This window comes from Ictalurus furcatus, chromosome 17 (assembly GCF_023375685.1).
Source record: "Ictalurus furcatus strain D&B chromosome 17, Billie_1.0, whole genome shotgun sequence".
In the NCBI taxonomy this organism is placed as follows: domain Eukaryota; kingdom Metazoa; phylum Chordata; class Actinopteri; order Siluriformes; family Ictaluridae; genus Ictalurus; species Ictalurus furcatus.
Window position 1 is genome coordinate 24,979,335 of NC_071271.1, and position 22,004 is coordinate 25,001,338.

The following is a 22,004-nucleotide window of genomic DNA, read 5'->3' on the forward strand; positions in this document are numbered from 1 at the left end:
ACTCAGCAGTCAACTCACTCTCAGGAACTCGCACTTCACGAGGAACCGGGATAGTGGGCCGGTTGTCGTTCTGATCCACTATGATAACAGTGAGAGTGGCAGAACCTGCTAATCGAGGGCTGCCCTTGTCAGTGGCCGTGATGACCAGCCTGAGGACACACACACACACACAAAAAAACAATCCCAACAACATTAATTATTGTGTTTACAAGGAGAAAATTGCTGCAATCAACACAAGCGAGCACCAAAGGTGTTAATACTTAGTCTGTGTCCAGATTTCTCTGTCCATGATGGCGGCTGTTGAGATGCTTCCTGTGAGAGGGTCAATCTTGAACAGGCTGCTCATGGACGATGACCTGATGGAGTAGGTCACCTGTCCGTTCTGACCTTGATCAAGGTCGTCTGCCAGAACCTGAGGAAATTACAAATTTGGAATGAAAATACAGGCGGATTTACAACAGCTGCGCCAACGTAACGTGAGACTGGGAGCAATATTGAGTTTGGAACGTTCCTTTTTTTTTTTGTTGTTGGAAAAAAAGAGGGAAACAAGTGAGGCTGTTAAGAACAGCTGAGACTATATTTTAATCACGGGTAGTGAAAACACTGAAACAAAAGCAATGGAAACTTGTCTATGACAAATCTGTTCCGTTAAAAAGCATGGGGATTGCTCCACAACGTCACACTTTCACCACTATGAAAAGTCAACCACAATAAAAACACTGTAGGCAAGTGACTGTACCTGAATGATGGGGAAATCATACCCCTGGGCCTCCCTAACATAAGCAACATAATTGTGGAGCTGGAAGCGTGGCAGGTTGTCGTTGACATCCTGCAGGATGAGGTTAACTGCCATGAAGGAGCTGGAGGATGCAGTTTCAGCTTTGATCACTAAGCGAAGTCGAGGAGTCTCCTCAAAATCCAGCCCTCTGGAGCTCTCCACCCATATCTCACCTAAATGTACAGATGATGTACATTGGTGTTGTGTGTCGGATGTGTTCCAAATGTTCAAACTTGGCCAAGGTCTCCATATTTTAATTCAGGATTCTCATTGCAAACTTACCTGTAGTGGAGCTGATGCTGAAGGACTGTAGCTTGTTGCCGCTGAAAATACTATAGGTAATGCCACTTCGGGAGCCATCGGGATACTGGGCCTGAATCTGTACCACAGCAGTACCTTAAGAAAACCACAACGCGGATAAAATTACACTACTAGTACAACCGTCAATATGTAACATATGGAGTTTAAAACACATATTGCGAATTCTGTAATGTCTCTTGCTGTTATAATAACCTTCACTCGTCTAGGAAGGCTTGCCCCTAGATTTTGGCTGTGGGAATTTGCCAATACAGCCATAAGCGCATCAGTGAGATCAGGCACTGATGTCAGGCGAATAGGCCTGGACCCTTTAGTTCAAATGAAGAGAAACTGTAATGCTACAACCACACAAAGACATCCTATACAATTGTGTGCTTCTATCCTAGTGGCAACAGTTTGGAGAAGGCCCACATATGACTGTGATGGTCAGGTGTCCACGAACCTTTGTCAACATATGGAATAGCTTCATAAAGGAATTCTCAACTCTATATATTTCAAATTCGGCTGAATTACTAATGACTACTTTTGAGTGGCTAACGATTTAAAAAGTATTTACAACAGAAGCTAATGTAACACTGATTTATTTACCTTTTCAAATGTTGCGTAATCATGGGGAAATATGCTCATTGCTCCATTTTGCTCCATTTATTATTGCACTTAGTAGTCTATAAAGGAACTTGAAGTGCCAAAAGAGGCCCACTGGAGCCCGAAATCATACGTTTCACACGTTAATGACAGGGCGGCCATGTTTGAGGGTTTTTCTTTTTGTTTTGTTTTTTAGGCCAAATTGAGCTACTTTAAATCTAATCCACAGCCACCAAAATCTTGTTTAATAATCAAACAAATAATCAGGATTAAATATAATAAATTACCACAAACAAAGGCAAAGCATAAATGCAGACTGTCTATAATGTAGAGATCTATTTCTATTGTAACATATACTACAAAGATTGGGAAAGGGAAAAGGGGTTCATGTGGATAATCTTGATACATCAGAAATGCATGTGCACTAATGTGATCTTGTTTCCTACACAAAGTCTGAGAAAAAAACAAAAACAAAACATCTATCACCTTTTTTAAAATTCAGGTCTTTTATGTGGTTATGTAGTTGGGCTGGAATATTTTGCTGAAACCTGGCAGCCCTGGTGGATGATATTACCTCTTCTCTGTGTGCCTCGCACACCGTGACAATGATGGAAAACGGTGACGCACCTGCTGTCTTGAACCCAGTTCAACAAAGGTAGGCCTAAAACCACTCAAATCAAGCTGCTTGACTATATGCTGAATGAATTCATGTGGTTGACTTTCAACTTCCTATTACAGAGCTAATTTGTTGCTTGAGCCTATGTCATTATTATGCTATCCTGCCCCACCAAAATCAATGGTCACAAGCCACCGCAGGGTTAAGAAGGTGGGGAGGCCCTAATTCTTTCCAGTGTTCCGACAATAAAGAAACCATCCTGTTAAAAATACAATCTTATTTGTTTCTGGGAAGGGTGCGTGATACAAAAAAAATAAATAATAAAAAAAAATTCTAGGATAATTATCAATCTATGAAGACAGTAATTATGTATTCTGCTTTCCCATGTTGAAGAAAGACATTGGTCTGCAGCTATAAGCTGCTCAAGTGTAACACTGTTGTGGATTATAGTTTTAAAGGAAGTTCCCAAACTATCTGAATGGATTTCTATGAATTATATGATTCACTAAGCATGTTAGTGAACAAAGAGTGCATAAAAAAAAAAAAAAGCAGACCAGAATGGACATAATTGTGTATTTACATGCAAGTCACGCATCTCCCAGAGCTGGTGTGGGATTTCAATTTTGATTAAAGTCAATGTGTAAATGTTCAATGAGATGTTTAGGGGTTTGTTGTGACCCTGAACTATTGCACTTAAATGGATTTCTTGTAGAATGGTATTAGAACTTATTTACATTTGTATCAAATTATGGTACTTAAGTTCACCTGTGCTAGGTGCCAGAACTCCACTCTCACAAGCTCTTGCCAATTTAAGCCATAATTGCGAGTGATTTAAATCCACTGGATCATTGCGAGGATGTGACTAACACCTAGACTGTACATGTTCACTGGTGAGTAATGAAAACTGAGACATGTTTTCCTTACAGACATTTTGCATGTATGAAGAAGTGAAGTTTGCTGTCCCGAATGCACATCCACAGAGATGTTTACTACTGACTAAATTCTGCCACATTCATACAGGTTACATCACATCATGGTGGGTGAAGTATATTACAAACTCCAAGGACTCAGCTTTGATCCAGGTAAGTATCATACCTTTGGCTGCATTTTCTTGTAGGCTGACATCCTTGGAATTGCGGCTGAAACGGATTCCATTGTAACTCTGTTCACGGATGTAGACCATGACCACTCCCAGTGAGGACTGTGGAGGGCTCCCTTGGTCCATGGCCTGGACTATGAGTGTCCTCTGGCTTTGAGTGAGGCCATGAAGCCTTTCAGTGGCCTGAATGTCCCCCGTCAATGAGTTTATGGTGAAGCCTTTAACAGGGTTGGCAAAACGATAGAAGACAGAACCATTAGCCCCGAAGTCCTTGTCCTCAGCTCTCATGGTGGCTAGCACGCGATGACTGCTGAAGCTGCTGCTGGACACATTAATGATGAGGGGATCTGTGATGAAGAAGGGTGCATTGTCGTTCACGTCGAGGATGTGAATAGTCACTTGCGCTGAAGAATTGCGAGGATTGCCAGCAGAGGAATCTATAGCAAACACCTGGAAGCTGTAGGATGCAACCTTCTCCCTGTCGAGTCTTGCAGCTGTGACGATGCGACCACTGTGTTGGTCCACGATGAACATACCCCTGGACTCTTGGCTCAGGAAGTAGACCACTTGGCCATTGGAGCCTTCGTCCTTGTCGACGGCAGTCACCTCAAGAACAAACGTGCCTTCTGGGGCATCCTCGTCAATCTCCACCATGTAGCTGCTGCTGGCAAAAACAGGACTATTGTCATTGAGGTCCAGGATGCTGATGTCCAGAGTGGCGGTGCTACTCAGGGAAGGAGTGCCCAGGTCTCGAGCCTCCACAGTGAGGGTGTAGCGGGGTTTCTTCTCTCTGTCCAAAGCCCTGGAGGTGGACAGTACACCAGATTTCTTGTCCAAGTGAAAGTCGCCTGAATGGTCCCCATCTTGAGAAATAAATAAAACCAATGCAAATCATAAGGTATTCAATGTGTATAGTATTATTTACAACCCCAATTCCAAAATGTACCTGTTGCCAAGTAACCCCCAACCGTTCCTTTTTAGTAACACTTACTTTTCCCAGTCTTTTGTTGCCCGCATCTTTTTTGAGACGTGTTGCGGCCATCGAATTAAAAATGACCTTATTTCTTTCTTAAAACTGAACATTTCCTCAGTTTAAACATTTGATATGTTTTCTATGTTCTACTGTAAATAACATATGGGTTTATGAGATTTGCAAATCATTGCATTCTGGTTTTATTTACATTTATTTACATTTTACACAGCGTCCCAAGTTTTTGGGGAACCCCATACAAGGGGGGAAAACCAAGTACTAATTGCTAGTTTTAAATGTGTGGAATTATTATTATTATTATTATTATTATTATTATTATTATTGCTATTACCCCACTGTTGTCAATTAAAAAGAAAAAAAAAACAATTGTTCTATCTTATCAAAAAACCTGGACAGGGTGCCAATCCATCGCAGGGCACAATCACATACACACTCACACACCCATTCATACACTACGGACACTTTAGACACACCAATCAGCCTACCATGCATGTCTTTGGACTGGGGGAGGAAACCGGAGTACCCGGAGGAAACCCCCGCAGCACGGGGAGAACATGCAAACTCCGCACGCACAGGGCCACGGTGGGAATCGAACCCCCGACCCTGGAGGTGCGAGGCGAGCGTGCTAACCCCTAAGCCCCACAGTTTAGAATGAAATACAAAGTATGTACTATAAAATGTACTACATTCCACAAATTAAAAATACACAGCCACTGTGTATGAGCTTGTTAGGAGTGTTGCTATTAAATAATAGGATTACTGAAATCTTTCCCAGATCATTTGACAAAAATTAGTGACAGCCACTGTCAACTTTGGCTTTATGCCAAAGTTAACAACTCTTACCTGTGATTTTATACTGCACGAGCCCACTGTCTCCTGAGTCCAGGTCGGTTGCTCTCAGAGTGAACAGAGTCACCGGCTCCTGGTTTTCTGGCACTTCAAGACTGTAATACACTCTGCCAAAAGCGGGCCTGTTGTCATTCTCATCCAGCACTGTGATACGCACTGTGGCCTTGGCAAAGTTAGACGGAAAACCGCCGTCTTTGGCATAAACTGTTTAAAACAAAGATTAACATGAAGAGGGTTTTTTTTTTTTTTTGCTTCATCATTTGAAAGAATTTCCTGCTCCTTTCCTGCAGCAGCTGTGTTATGACATTAAATTGGCATAACTGAACACATTTTCAATCATGAATTAAGCAATTACATGCCCGCTTGGCAACTGGTGAAAGAAAAGCCAGATTTTTTGCTCACTATAACGCCGTAAACAAGCAATTCTATCTCTGTACCTGTCACAGTGTAGTCCTCTTTGCTTTCCCTGTCCAGGGACCTGGTGGTTGATATAACACCTGTCACTGGGTGGATGGTGAAAACATCATCTCTAAGTCCTCCGTACGTCACGATACCATTGCTCCCTGGAATAATAACGACAGCCTTTATGTAGACAGCACCTTAATCAATTTATACACAAAAACATAAAATACATTTCAAATAAAAAAAGAATGAATAAAAATAATGACGCTTATAAATACCCAAAACAGGGGAAGTAGTTTCAATTAAATCATGTTAGGAAATAAAAACAAACACGTTTAAGTCATCTATAAAAACGTATCTATGTTCTAAACCTACTCTTCAGGCTCGATCCATGTCTCTAATCATTGCTCACAGGACACACGCCACAACTGGCGTTTGTCACGAAACGAATAAACGCGAGCGCTGTGCTGGATCATTTTTTATTTGTTTTTTATTTGTTGCTTATATTGCTGTATTTGCAGTTGGCTTCACCGGCCTTCTCTTTGGTCTTTTAGATGCCAGGTTGCGTGCTAAAAGCGAACAATCTGGCAAGAGCATCACCTGTTTTCTGCCCTAATCGCTCCTGGGGAGTGAGTTTATAATCCTTCTGTTTTATTCGCTCCTGAGTAAGACCTGGAGAATGCAGCCCTAACTCCGCCAAATCCATTACCACCAATTAAAACCAGCCGCTGGTACTCACATGTGTAGCTCGAGCAAGCACGACAAAAGATATGAGAGGAAAATGACGCTAATAAACAAAAATGCTTGCCCCGTGTTTGACAGGAGCATGACGGACCTCAGCTTAAATTGACAGCAGCTGAGCAGATAGTGTGGGTTTAAGTTAACACAGGACAGGGAATCAGGATGTTTATTATAAATCTGTATGGAAAAAAAAATGTTTACGAAATGCCATGAAACTACGGAGGACAGCAATACATAACAGCTGTCATAGCTACATCAACTGGAACGTTAATATTTCCTGAAATCATTCTTTATTTGTTTCATTATTATCGATATTTCTTGCAATCCTTTACAGTATTGGATTTAGGATAAAAAGTCATTAAAAATAATACGTTAAATAAAAATATATTATACAATTAATATAAAATCTAATAAACCAGGATATTAAGGGGTTAAAACTCTCCAGTGAGCTACAGGGTTACGTCTTACCTTGGTCCAAATCCGAAGCCGAGACAACCAACACGGTGGCTCCTGCTGGCTGGTTCTCAGTGACGAAGGCCTCATATACACTCTCTTCAAAAACGGGCATTTCGTCATTCACGTCGATCACCTGCACCGTCAGATGCTGAGTACTGGACAGTCGGGGGACGCCGTGATCCTCGGCTACTACGGTCAGATTAAACTGGGCCTGCTCCTCACGGTTAACGGGCTTCAGGATAGACAGCGACCCTGCGGGAGAGCGGAACCATGCTGAGAGTTTCTCAACGCACAACAACTTAACAGCACCGTAATAAGATTTCTTTTGCAATCATTACTCGATAGCGTTGTTTTCTGCCACTTTAATGCACGCAGAGCTTAATGCTGATCCCTATTTACATGTTCCCGCACGTAGTTAGCTGCTTGCATGCGATTCTCCCTGCCACATTCATAAAGTTAAGAGCACACATGGTGAGCCAACGCCTCTCTGTGGTGCACAAATGAGATGAGTACTCAAGGATGGCTAGACAAGAAGGAGAACGAAAAAAAAACCCAACAACAACACAAAAAAACACATCTCCTCACACTGAGCCTTCCCTACCTGAATGCGAATTATTTTGCCTCTGTAACAGCCCGAAGTTTATGAGTTTTTTCCACAGTGAACGTTTCAGTGCCGGGAGGGAGAGAGAGCAAACACAAGCCGAAGACACGCAACAGCTTTGCCTGCCGTGCCCTGCTGAAATTAGGCCTGGTCTCGCCTGGGATGCCAGCATAGCACGAACAGCCATTGATCTGATCTCTATTTCATGCTTTTGCACAACCCACCATGCCCGTTTAGCCGAGCAGCGGCGATCAGGGTCACTGGAGGCTGTTTTGATTCTGGTTTTTATTTCTATGTGAGTCTCTCGCTAGCAGTTGGCTAAGATTCCCCTGAGCCATTAATCTGGTTAGAATTACCAGTTCAAATAGATACGGCCTCTCTGACTCAGCGATGATCCCTCTCAGAGTCAAGAGCCTGCCTTCATAGTCACGCTGGGGTTAATGCTGAGAAAGATTCGCTTTTAGGGAGAAATGAATCCAAACTCATTACATTGAGGTACAGGCTAGAGAGTTCGTGAGAAGGGACAGGGAGGATGCTATAATTTGGAAAAAATGCTTGAAAAAGACGGGGATTGTGGTGCAAACAGGGTCTGAACCCACATGGCATACAGGCTCCTGCACATGTTTGAACTGTTTCCATATTTGTGCAGTCTTCAGACTTGTTAGTTCAATGCCTGGTGGAGCTCACAACAAAGCCTGCCGGAGGAGAGAAACACGCCACTCTGTCTGACGGCCGGTTGGTTTGTCTGGAAATAAACAAGCAGTAAATAGCTACCAGCAGTGAGGGGAATGATGTCTACTACTACTACTCTGCTCTGTATCATGACATCGAGTCCTGGACTTGGACTCGTTCCATATGTAGACATGGACTTCAGGTTGCGGGACTTTAACAAGGATGTTCGTATTTTCACTGAATTTCACATCGCATCCTGGAACTTTTCACATTTTGTAGTGTTACAACCCAGAACTGAAATGTATTTAGGTGTATTGGGATCTGGTTGCACCAGATACTTTAGAGGTTTCACTTTTGGCTGCACAGTGAAATTCTTTTCTTCGCATACCCCAGCATGTTAGGAAGCTGGGGTCGGAGCGCAGGGTCAGCCATGATACAGCGCCCCCTGGAGCAGAGAGGGTTAAGGGCCTTGCTCAAGGGCCCAACAGTGGCAGCTTGGCAGTGCTGGGGCTTGAGCCCCCGACCTTCCGATCAGTAACCCAGAGACTTAACCGTTGAGTCACCACTGCCCCCTCTGTTGATCTGGAGCATCTCCTTGGAACACTGGGCATGAGGAACAAATACACCCTGAATGGGACACCAATCATGCACACACATTCACACACTCATTCAACATTGGGCCAATTTATCATAGCCAATCCACCTACTGCATTTGGAAGGTTGGAGGGAACTGGAGAACCCAAAGGAAACGCACACAGACACAGACATGTTAACTCCAAACCAAAGCTCAGAATTGAACTGAGGATCTTGGAGCTGAGGCGGCAATGCTGTCCGAGAGTGTATCCAGCAATGGTGATTTTAATTGTGCATTTAAATAGTTATTTAATAAACCATTGAAGCCTGCATTGTGTAAAATAGGATTAGATGTTTTAGATGTCTTACCAGTATTGGGGTTGATGCTGAACTTGCCCTCAGCATTTCCATCCTGGATATGGTAGGACACGTGACCGTTCTCACCCTGATCCGGGTCCTGAGCCATAATGTACAGCAGGACGAATCCCACGGGCTGGTCCTCCATGGCGCTGACCACAGTTGGTGAGGTAAACACAGGGGCGTTGTCGTTGACATCCGTAATAAAGATCCGGGCTGTGACCTTCCCATGACGTCGCTGACTCATATCAACGGCTGAATCGGTGGCTTGGACTACCAGAAGAAGAGAAGAGATGTTCTCATGATCCAGAGTCTGACCCAAGGTCAGAACTCCAGTGCTGGGGTCCAGCAGCAGAAGACCTGAGATGCTGGGCCACTGCTGAATAACAGAATAGCTCAGTTCACTGTTTGGGCCGCTCCCGTCCTTGTCGACAGCCTGGAAAGTGTAGATAGAAGATCCAGGCTCAATGTTTTCAGGCACCACAATGGTGACAGGATCTTCAGGGAACTGGGGTGAATGATCGTTGCTGTCCTGCACATCAATCTCCAAAGTGACAAAATGGCTCCTGGGAAGCGTCGTGGAGAAATCGTCCACTTCGATCTGAAGCATGTAGCGAGGTGAACGCTCAAAGTCCAGCTCACAGGCCAGATACACGTCCCCGGTTTGGCGGTCTACTACAAAGGTTCCGTCCCGATCTGTGCCACCCACTACCGTGTAGGTGACCTGGCCCGATTCAGGGAGCGACTGAGTGTCAGGAGTTCGCACAGAACCTATGACTGAGCCTGGCTTCGCTCCTTCCACTGGGTTAAACGAAATGGAGACCAGGTTTGAGGTAGAGGTCCCCTTATTAGAGCTGAGAACCTGCCAGAAACAAACAAACCAACAAATATAACAAACAAATTCTCTAATTGTCTTTAGAACTGAATGTTTTGTTCCATTTTATTTGCAAGAAGACAAGTGGAAATCAGTTGTTTGAGCCATATAAAAAAAAAAAAAAAAACTGTAAATAAAATAAAATCAAAACCACTAACATCTTGTGGACTACATTTTATTTCTTGTTTCACCATGAATTAAAAAAAAAAACAAAAAAAAAAATCTTCTTGGCCATTGTACAGGCTCAAACAACAAGCCTTCTGGCGTTAATCAAAGTTAATCAGATGGCTCCGCAACTGCCAGGAAAAATAATGCTGGAGTAAAGAAAGCATAATCAAAATAGGATCAAAACATTTAAATTCACTCTGTCATGTTCTTTTAAAAATGGGTGAATTTTACACACCCCTAATAACCAATCAGAGAAACTTCAAAGAACAATGGTCTAATGGGAAAACTGCACGCTTGCTATTCCACATTCATATGACATGTTTTAATAGTTATCAGAATAAAACAGAAAACAATATATATATATATATATATATATATATATATATATATATATATATATATATACACACACACACACACACACACACACACACACACAGAGAAGCGCACAGGCTCAAGGAATGACGTAGACGAGACCAGACGGTCAGACAGATGGGCAGACGCAAGCATGAGTAGACAAACAAGCAGACAGACGGAGAGAGGATGTGGTGCCTGCTTGAGTTAGGGTCTGAGACTCACCACAGTGAATAAATCAACTTGGGACTGCTCAGAAATGTATAACTTATGGCATTCTATTAGGACAGGAAAGACGGGATGAGATGTTTGGGAAAGAGAGGGAGCGCTCAAACCATCAACACAGGTGCTCATAAATGAACTATTGACTGCGGCCATGCTTCACTCCCTACAGACACCTTCGCTACTCTGGCAGGAAAAAAAAAACAAAAAACGATTCGCACGGCGCCAAAAGCTCTCCTTAAACTTAACATGACACTGGAGTAATTAATTCCACATTAAGTAACGAATTCGCCATCTAGAACGTGAACATGAGATCACTTCCTTTCTGGATTTTTAAACCGGTGACATCCGAGAGACCAGACTTAGCGGGCTCTGGCGAGGCGAAGGAGCTTGCGTTAATCTGGTCGCGTATCAATTATCAGCCTCGGTCTTTGCTTTGGAACACATATGGGGGGAAAACGAAAAGATTAAAAAAATTGCACGCCGTCGGATTTTCCCCAACGTTTCCAAGCCGAGATTTACTACCGCTTCTGTCCGCCGAGTCTGTTTCCGTTTAGCTCGTTCATAAATCATTATCTTCGTTAACAGTCTCGGGGAAATTTAGTCGAGGAACTTTTTCATTGCTCAGACAGCTACTGAACTCTTTCGAATCGACGGAGAAGCGCCCAGGCACAGTTACAGCAACGCATCTGAGAAATATTCTCTCGAATTCGCAGACGTTTCACGTCATATCATTCAGACGGTTGCAAACAACTGCTGGCATAAGAAAAAGGGACCCTCGAGAGTCAGCTACTGGTAAACACTTCTTTCTCAGGACATCAAATTTGTCTTTTTCTTGGCAATAGATTCCAGGAAAGTGGCAGGCAGGTAATGAGAATTGATTATTACTTATTACACCTCAGCACTGCTGAATTCTCAAATCATAGAGGTCAACATGTGGACAGTTTTCTAGAACAGCAGCTTTGGCAGAAGTGCAGCTGTAAATCACAGGTCTGTATTAAAGCACTCGTTATACTGTATACGTCATCATGTCTATAGGAAGAGCTCATCGAATCCGAGGAAATATCAATCGGATATACGGTAAACTGTGCCGTAAACTCATAAAAAATCATTTGCTATTGTTTCTTTCAGGTGTTTATTCAGCAGTTTCAAAAACGCGAATATTTGTGCTTTTTTTGTGATTTCTCTGTAACGTACCGAGCCGCATTTCTGTCTTATTACTTTCAAAAAGGACACAAAACACACGATGATGAATGGATGAATGAACTGTTTATAGCTAGTATAACATAAGTAATAGCAGGATGTTGTTTCCTCGGTTTTTCCACAACATTAAATGTAACTATAAATGGATAAAAAGCATGCAGAATTATTATTTTTTTAATAAAAAAAAAAAAAAAAAAAAAAAACAAGGGAAAAACTGAATCATTGGGAAATTATTCGAATATAAAACACTTCGGGATGTACTGCTATCTGAAAATAATCAACTTCACTGAGCGGGCTGGTGAAATAAGTATGCTATACTTACACACTACAGAAATATAACATCGCTAACACTACTGCAGACTTCAATATTATAGACTTTAAAAAAAAAAACTAACAAAAAAAAAACATTGCAGACAGAACAAACAAAAATCCAGAAAGAGAAAAAAATAAAAAGAATGTAAAAGGACGTGAATGCCAAACACCCCTCCCCCCCCCACCCCCCAAAAAAAACAACGACTGTGGGAATAAATACACACACACACACACACATATATATATATATTTTAAATCCTTGTGGTTGTACATATGGCTGTGCTGGAACTTAAATAACAAAATAACTCAGGAGGTATTAAAGTGGCATTGCGGGTAATGTAGGAAACAGTTTCATGTACATGAAAGACATATAAACCAAAAATAATGCTGAGCAAACCTCACTGAGGATTCTGGGTAAAGCAGACTGCGCGGGAGCTTACCTGTATTCTCAGAGTAGCTGTGGAGCTGCGCGGAGGTGAGCCACGGTCTGTGGCCATGACACTGAAGGTATATTCAGGCCTCTCAGCATGACTAAGAGGGGAGGACGAGTGCAGCTCTCCGGTGATGGGGTGCAGAGAGAAGCGTTCGGCCCTGAGACCTGCTCAGAATAATACGCAGTACAGACGGATTATTCCGGAACCTGATATCTTAGTTCTTTTCAAAGAAGATCGTCTGGCATTAATTATTCTTGTTTACTTCTTTCCAATAAGACCATTTTAAGTGGGAGCGCAGGCACACATGGACTACCAATGCAGTGTACCTCACTGGAATAGCGTCCGTGCTGCTTCTTATGCCAGGTTCAATGTGGATTCCATACGGGATTTCAAATCCAACATACAGAAGCCACGTTAAATATATTCAAAATAAGATGTCACTTCAGACAGATAAGAGAGAAGCTAGGTTAAACACACTATACGGCCAAAAGTTTGGCTCAGACCTGTTCCAGCATGACCATGCTGCTGTGCAAAAAGCAAGCTCCGTGAAGACATGGTTTGCCACGTTGATGTTTAAGAACTTGAGTGTCCTGCATAAAACCCTGACCTCAACCCCACTGAACACCTTTGGGACGAACTGGAATGCTGAACGAACCCCAGGCCTCCTCACCTAACACCACCTCACTAATGCTCCTGCAGCTGAATGGGCAAATCCCCACAGCTACGCTCCATAATCTAGTGCAAAGCCTTCCTAGAAGAATGGAGGTTATTATAACAGCAAATATGGAATGGGATTTTCAATAAGCACATGACTGTGATGGTCAGGGGTCAACAAACTTTTGTCCATATAGTGAAAACTTTTAATGGGATCTTTTTGGAATAGCCAAGTTTCCGTGCTACTGCTCACAAGAGGCTTAATACAGACTCTGTATGTGACCGATTTTTAAAATCCCACAAGCAATATATTTGATGTGGCACAGTATATTGGAAGCGAGATCCTGTTGTCCACATTAAAGCCAGAATGACTCTTTTACCTGACAGTGAGTAGAAAACGGTCCCATTTTCTCCATCATCTGGGTCTTTGGCAGTGACGGTACCCAGTAAAACCCCTGATGGCTGTCCTTCCAAGACCTACACACACACACACACACAGTAATACAGTAGTTTCAGTCATTAACAGTGGTGTAGCCTGATAATATTACTTGTTTTACATAAATTATCCATCCATCCATCCATTTTCTGAACCCCTTATCCTACACAGGGTCACGGGGAGCCTGGAGGCTATCCCAGGGAACTCAGGGCACAAAGTGGGGGACACCCTGGACGGGGTGCCAACCCTTCGTAGGGTATATATTGAATACTCATGTTTACTCAACCGCACGGCTGCGAGTGTGGTACTGCTTTTATACAACAGTTCTATAAACAAGAAATTAAAATCAAGGAACTAACATTTCAGACACGTTCTGTCCAAACGTTTTGTTTATATTTGCTCCACGAGTGGAAATAGATCCTAGTAGAAGAGGCTACTCTCACCACCTAGCCGGCTGGCTACGTCACACGGATTTGTACATTCCTGTTAAAGGTGCTTCCAGTGAAATTGGCCTCCCTTCTTCCTTTTCATCTTCATCAGACGTGCGTCATTATTTTAAGTCGAAGGTTACATTCGTGAAAAGTGTAGCGTTTGCCATGTCCTCTGATGACTACGACTATGTTTCAAAATACTGTAGGGAGTGGAATTTTACACGGCGAACACGGACGAGCGGAGTGATGCACACAGTGAAACGTCCCAGTGTGGTTCTAGGAAACAGAGGTACTCTTGGAATGCCGTTCGACCAATCAGATTTGTGGAGCAGAACTAACTGTTGTATAAAAAAAAAACAAAAAAACAAATGACTACAAACTGCAAAAAATGTCATATATCTACACCTCTACATTCCTCAAGGAAATATGAATATACAAAATTCCCAAAGCCACCGCATCCCCACCGCTACCTGCTTAGGTTATGGAGTAGTAAGCTGTTAAGACAAGATGATAGACATTCGACCCTGTGAGTCAGGAAACCTCAGAGTGACTTATAGTCGGATATTTACTCACCAAAATCATAGAACTGTTGACGTATCAGGATGGTTTTATCAGTTTGATCACCGACTTGTGTTTTCATAGGTACCGAATACATATGTATACCATAATAACCACTATTTGTTACCATAACAACCACTAATATCGTAACAATGGGTAAGTTAACTAGCTTTTTAGCTTAGTATGTGAATTTTGTAGCTGAAGTTAATCTTCGTCTAAGAATATCTCTTGAGCCTGATTTGTTTGATCATTGAGATCAAACAAAGTCTTCCCTAAGCGACTTTAGTTGACAAATTTGTCCTAAACACTCATTCACATAGTCGGAATGAGAGAATACACTCATGTTTTCAAGTGTAGGGGTACTATAAAACCGGGCGTTCTTAATCTAAATGACTTTCCTACACACAAGACGACCCTGTCGTCACTTTCCCTTTAACCCTGGTGACACACTGACTTTACATTACATCCAGTCCTCCGTGTACCTGCATGAGAAGATCTCTACGGGTAAAGAAGGGAGCGTTGTCATTTTCATCCAGCACCGTGATGAAGGCCGTCCCAGTGGCACTGCGAGGGGGAGTTCCACTATCCTGTACCACCACCACCAACTGGTAGCTGGACTGGTGCTCTCGATCCAGTGCTACCCTAGTGCTTATCTCACCTGCAGACATGGACGTGAATGGTCGAATGAATGCATAGTGAGACACAGAGGCCTGTAAACAGATAGATATCAGAGTACCAAAGCAACGTACAGTGATGGCGTTTCCATTATTTTTAACGGTGTCCCAAATTTATTCTGTAAGGTTTGAGTGTACACTTCAGAAAACCTCAGTGAAAGCACCATACAATTTAACAGATGCCTAAGCATCACACAGTAAAAGAAACACCTCATTGTTTTTATAATAACTCACGCGGAGACTCGTAGGTCTGACGAAATTCATAAAACAGATTTTTAAAATGCGTGTCAATATTTCTGTAAAGAGACATTTATTTAACATTTTTGGAAGGAGTCTCCAGTGTCAGTGCTTTTAAAAACAGTCCGAGTTTTAGCTGTAACTTAAAGTTTTCTGAAATGGGAAAGTCTTCTGGACAGAGCGGTATTGCGTATTATTCTGAGCGTGACAAGCTGCGTTTTTTTTTTTTTGGTTTTGTTTGTTTGTTCTGTGGCCTAATTGACTTCAAGGTTAAGAGAAGATGAGAGACGTTGTCAAGGGAACGACTGTTTATAGCTGCGATAACATATTCGATAACAGGAACCAGCCTGATTTCTAGACGTTCCACAACATTAAACAGCCTGCAGTATACCGCGTGATCACACGTGACGAACTGCGTGATAGGCCACATCTGTAACTGTAAACGGATAAAAAGTACAGCACATCATCGTTTGTTTTGTTTTGTCATGACGGCACCATATCATGAATTATTTGCCGACGACACACACCCTTTTTATTCCTTACATATTATATTATATTCAATTGTATTATGAAATTTTTAATCTAGCCTCAGGTACTGGCCAGTTGCCAAGCAACTGGGAAAGCTTTACTCTTCCTACTTTATAAATATGTCACTATTATTTAGTGGTTAATATATTCACAGCCTATGAATGTGTTGCCAAGTGTGCTTTGTTTTCAGAAATAAAAATGAGTCGTTTAATTTAATGAAGCTTTATTAGGTCATATTTGTACTACACTAATTAATGAACTCAAACAATAATTCGCTTATTAGAAATCCGCTTGAAATCCGAAAAACATTTAAGCACGCATACAGGTGAGAACAGAGGCCGATAGAAAGAGAGAGGGATTGATGGAGCGCCTGTATGAATAATCTCTCGGCAAAGAGCAGAGGCTAGAAGAGAAGTCTTAGTGACGGAAGGTTTTGATCGCACATATGGCCCTCCCCAGCTGTTCCTGTGATTCCCCTCAGTACCAGTGGTGACAGAATCCTAAACTAGGAGCTGTTGGTGATTCCTCTACCTTCCGCTCGGACGAAATGTGCGGAATCAAATAGACCGAGAGCCATTTATCACACTCCAATGATTTACCGTATTCTTCTATAATCACTGGGCACTGAAAACCCAGAGCACAATAGGCTCAGGGTCATTTATCACATTTCTAATTATTTCAACTGTAATTACTGAAACGTTTGGAACTGGAAAAGGACCAAAAAAAAAAGAAGCCCTGAATAGTCTCTGTAATTAAAAGTTTAAAAGTAAAAATAATGTAAAAGTCTAAGTGAACTTGAGCGTGTATAGCGCGTATCGACAGAATGTTCACATTACCAATACATTCTACTACTGATGCATCAATACCATTATTTTTAGCCTGAGTACAGATTTTTAGACGTTTTTATGTCAGTACCGATATCGAAATGAGTAACCTACTTGTTATTAAGCAATCAAGGGCATCATGGGAAATGTTATTTAGCTCCGTTTATGGTCATTGCTGCTGTGTGCTGCCAGAAGTGAGCTCCTCGTGCTTCGTTTTATGCTTAAGATTATTAAACGGTATCTTTAACAGACAGAATAAGGTGAGAGCGGTGTCAGTGAGCTTGGTATCTAAACATGAGCGTAAGGTATTGGCTACGGGGAATTTGCATTGCACGTTGGGTGGTGAGCAAAATGTAGAGCTAAGTGGGTCTCAGTGCTCGCTGAGCTGAAGTGATGCTCACTTCACTACTCTATTCTTATGAATAACCAAGTGTGTGTGCTCAAATCCACAGCACGTTGCACTGATTTCACCCCCCCACAAGTTGCTGTCTGTTTTGCTTTGATTGCCATAATTAATTTAAAAATATATCCAGGTTGCTGGCATTTTGTGTCATCTGTTCATTACGATTACATCTCACAGCATCATGTGGTATCTGATGCTGGTCCTGGAGCATAAGTAAAGCATTGGTAGCGATTCTACCGTTTATTTGTAATAGAAAAACACTTTTTAACTGTATTTTTTTTTTTTTAAAGGTATGAGACCTTCCCGGCGGAAAAGCCAGAAGCTACTCGCTAAGGTTGGAATGTCGGAGACACTAAAAAGTAGGAAGGTAGAGTATATGATGATCACCTGTGTGTGAGTTGATCTGAAAATGGCGATCCGGGTGCAGGAGTCGGTAGATGAGGCGGCTGTTGAGCCCGGCATCCCGATCTGTAGCAGGCACCCGGCCGAAGCCTGAACCAGCTGGCAGGTTCTCTCTTACAGCCAGGAAAGCTCTCTCCTGGGTAAAGCGAGGCGAGTTGTCATTTTCATCCATCACTGAAACGCGTACCGTGGCACTACCTGTCTTTTTCAGCTGCCCGTGACCGGATGTGGCGAGGACTGTGAGAAGGTACACCTCTTTAACCTCGCGGTCCAGGGCGCTCTTTACAAACAGCCAGCCACTGTCCGAGACAATGCCAAAGCCTGCTGAGTCTCCATCCGGTTGCAGGTGGTAAGCCAGAGGGACCGTAGCGCCGGATCCGGAAGTGATCCCGCCATCTCTATTGAGTGCACGCACCTGCAGGAAACGGGTGTTGAGCGGCGTGCCCTCCTTCAGCTCCACTCGGTAGCTGAGGGTGTCAAACACCGGCCCTTGGCTGTTCTCAGCCTGCACATGCACCACCAGGGTGAAGATGGCACTGAGCTGGGGTGCTCCCATGTCCTTGGCAAGAACCTGCAAATCATAGCGTGGCACTGTCTCATACGACAAACTTGCAATCAGACGGATTTCGCCACTGCTACGGTCCACATTGAAGGTTCTCTGGGCACCACTGGGGAGTAGGTCGAAGGTCAAAGCACCGTTAGGACCAGAGTCAAGGTCCTCAGCCTGAATCTTATAGACCACAGTGCCCATTCTTGTATCATCAAGAAGAATCAGAGATTCGGAAGATGATGGGATGAAGGTGGGAGCGTTGTCATTGACATCCACCACTGTGATATGGACACGGGTTTGACCAAAAGCTGGCGGGTTCCCGCTTTGTGCCTGGACCTCCAGTTCCACAATGGGCTGGAGTTCATGGTCCAGAGGTAGACTCGTTCTCAAAATTCCCGTCTCAGGATCCACTGTGAAATAACCAGTAGGGTCACCAGAGCAGATGGTGTAGGAAACGTCCTTTGAGACCCCTGAGAAGAGAGAGAGAGAGAGAGAGAGAGAGAGAGAGAGAGGGTGGAGGAGGGGGGGGGTTGGTGACAGAAAAAGCAAATGAGAATACAAGAACCAGAGCCTGATCAGTCTACAGATGTGTTCAGCACATAAACTCTAAAACCGAAAGTTATTTTTTCATCACGTGAAACCATGATGGAGTACTTTGGACGTCCAAGGAAAATTGTTAAAAAACTTAAGTGGTAAAATGGAATTTATGATTAATGTTGATTCTAAATGAGGTGTGTACAATGGCCCAGAGCCTATTTGTACAAGTGGTGTCGAGTTAAGAAAAAAAAAAATGAACACCAGCTTTCATCACACTCGGTCACGCTGTCCAAAGGGACTGATGAACCTACATTGGTATGGACCTATCACGTGTACGCACTACTATTGCTACGGGGCCTCACAGTAAACACCTTTTCTTCAGCTCACTCACCATTCTTGGTGCTGGCACGTACAGTGCCGACTTGGGTCCCACGCAGGGCATCTTCAGATACAGTGAAGTAATACTGAGCCTGTTCAAACACAGGGGGTGCCACCAGACCAGCCACGATGCTGATGTTGACCTTGGCGTTTACTGGAGCCGTGAGGCCACCCCCATCTTGGGCCGAGACCACCATGGCGATGACTGTGTTTGCCTTCCCATGCAGAGAGCGTGATAGTGATATCACTCCTAAAAAATGAAACAGCTCAATTAGCACGAGCTAAGTTCCAGCAACCTTTAAGTCAGACTTCAAACAATGCAGGCTTTTGAAAAGACATTTTATTTTTGTATTTCCTCGCAACTTTTTATATATTCATACGCTATGCAAGATTAAAACTTCAACGGTGCTGAGCTCACCGGTGTCTTTATTCAGCGTGAAGAAGGGCGAACTTCCCCCGGGTGCGGTACGGTACGTCACCCTGCCGTTCTCTCCTGCGTCGGGGTCATGGGCCGTCACCCGGATGACAGAGGTGCCAGGACTGCTCTGAGTGCTTAGACTCACAGCATAGTGCACAGGGTAGAAGGTTGGCCAGTTGTCGTTAACGTCCACCAGGTCAACATGCACGTAGGCAACAGAGCTCAGGCCACCCTGATGGAGGAAAATCAGGCATCATCTTTAATACCTCTTGAACGCTAGCTCGAACCTTAGTTTGGCAGAATCAGTAAGACACGGCATTTTATATCTGATTAAAATAGCTTCGGGTTAATGTTCCCTGAAGGCACAGACGTTTTAAAGGTAAAGGTAAATTGATCATTTCTCCAGAGACTACTCCAATCTGTCAGGATAACATGACTACCGTTGTGTGAGCAATGAATACTGCAGAGCCTTCTTCTTTTAGGCAAGGAAGAAAGCAAGGCAAGCCTCCAACTTATTAAATATTACAGCTCTTTAAGGTTCCGCTCTCTGAGATTGCTTTAACATGTCTGCTGCAATTTCCTTTCGCTGCTGCGCAATGATTTTAAGTGTTATTTAGGCTGCCATGGCACAAGATGCTGTGCAACTCTTGAAGCATTACCACGAGACCCATTCCAAGTTTCCTCTTGTGCTTTGCCCCCCTGCCTTCCTAAAGTCTCTTCCTAATAAAAAGCTAGCACATGTCATCTCATATACTGTATGCATACTGTGCACAGTAGAACAACATTTCAAGCCTCCAAGACCAAGATGGGTGGACTTGTCTTTGATTAAAAACACTCCTATCTGTCCTAATCTCAAAGACATTTCGTTATTGCACTCAGACAGTTCATGTTTTCTCAGATAACTTGCCAAATTAGCATAATTATCCAGCTAGCAAGGATTATCACCATTTGTAAACAGGACTACAAGAACCCCCATGAACCCTATTCGATTGGCTCATGTTAGCTAGCTAACAAAATGTCTATATGATTGGCAGAAACATGCATATATGATTGGCAGTATATTCTTCCAGCTTCCCACTGTTTGACGAATGCACTCGATTTTATTCTAATATTTTGCCAAGCTAGCCAGCATTGATAATTGTACACATTTATGAACGCGATTACTCAGAAATCCTGTCAGGTTAGCTCATGTTAGCTAGCTGGCTAACAGACAATATTTCATATTTTTAACCTTGCTTAAGCTAACTTCCTGGAAAGATCATGTTGTGTAACGAATTACAGTCTAGCAAGAGCACTGTTTAAAAAAGGTCGATAAAAAAAGGTCGATTTTTTCGATAAAAAGTCTAAAGACGTCTACAACCTTAATAGCTAAATGTGATTTCCTCACACAGTGAACGTCACATCTCGATCAGGTTTTTGAGTAGCTAGCTATATGGGCGTAATAAAGTAAACATACACTTAATCAATTCAGTTTGTAATCAGATTCTGCCTGTCAAAATGTTTGTAATGCTCCTACACTGCTTTAAGATGCTAATGCTGTACTTGTGATTGAGACAAGAGTGTTGAAAATGTTCAAGTTTTGCTACAACAGTAGTAACAGTAGCTGCATATTTGGTGTTGGTTGATGACGTTGAACTGACTGACCCCGTCCACGGCTGTGACAGTGAAGTCATAGCTGGCAGGGCCCTGGTCACGGTCCAGACTTGCACTGGTGCAGATTTGCCCACTTTCTTTTTTGATGGTGAAGTGAGGATGGGCCAAGCTACCAGGTCCAGATCCCAGCGAATAGGACACGGAGCCAAACGAGCCACCATCGGCATCCCTCGCGTTCACCTGTGGAGCGGAAAGCAGAGACTCAATAAACTTCCCCCAGAATCTAAGCAAAATCAAATGCATGTATTAAAATGACTTAAATCGATCATACATATAGAACAGCAGGGCAAGCAAGGAGACATTTTTGAAGCAGGACCACACAATCTTTCCCACTATTAACCCTGCATAATTAAGCCATTACACTTAAGGGCATTCATCTGTCTTGAACATGCTCCATCTAGACACACACTGCCATACATGAAGACAATTTCTACCTCTCGGGAAGCTAGCAAAGAGGATATGATGACTTTCACAGACTTAGAAATCATGCCAGAGTATGAGGGATGGATGCAAGGTCTGAAGAGACACTTTAGCTGGGTTTTGCTTTGAAATAAATCGCAAAACAACCAGTTTTGTTGAGCTTCAGCCACGTTTTCCGACTACTTATAGCATATAAAAGAGCAAAGTTAGTCCTACTTTTTCTAAGCAGTAAGTTTTCTAAGAAATTCTGTAGTACTGAAGCTCACCATACGTATACCCATTATATAAGAATATAC

General features: G+C 42.9%; 1 protein-coding gene across 1 annotated transcript in view; it reads right to left on the bottom strand.

Annotated features, from left to right (window-relative positions):
* dchs1a (dachsous cadherin-related 1a) overlaps positions 1–22,004 on the bottom strand; it is a 122,258-nt gene that overhangs the window by 6,440 nt on the left and 93,814 nt on the right. Inside the window, exons 3-18 of the mRNA XM_053647679.1 lie at positions 21,280–21,468; positions 19,636–19,867; positions 19,231–19,467; positions 17,738–18,772; positions 15,167–15,342; positions 13,640–13,736; positions 12,612–12,769; positions 9,051–9,900; positions 6,848–7,087; positions 5,674–5,799; positions 5,231–5,440; positions 3,393–4,259; positions 1,061–1,174; positions 740–951; positions 261–412; positions 19–149 (exon numbers count right to left, since the gene is read on the bottom strand). Coding sequence (XP_053503654.1) covers positions 19–149; positions 261–412; positions 740–951; positions 1,061–1,174; positions 3,393–4,259; positions 5,231–5,440; positions 5,674–5,799; positions 6,848–7,087; positions 9,051–9,900; positions 12,612–12,769; positions 13,640–13,736; positions 15,167–15,342; positions 17,738–18,772; positions 19,231–19,467; positions 19,636–19,867; positions 21,280–21,468 — 5,026 coding nt within the window. The remainder of the gene's footprint in view (positions 1–18; positions 150–260; positions 413–739; positions 952–1,060; positions 1,175–3,392; positions 4,260–5,230; positions 5,441–5,673; positions 5,800–6,847; positions 7,088–9,050; positions 9,901–12,611; positions 12,770–13,639; positions 13,737–15,166; positions 15,343–17,737; positions 18,773–19,230; positions 19,468–19,635; positions 19,868–21,279; positions 21,469–22,004) is intronic.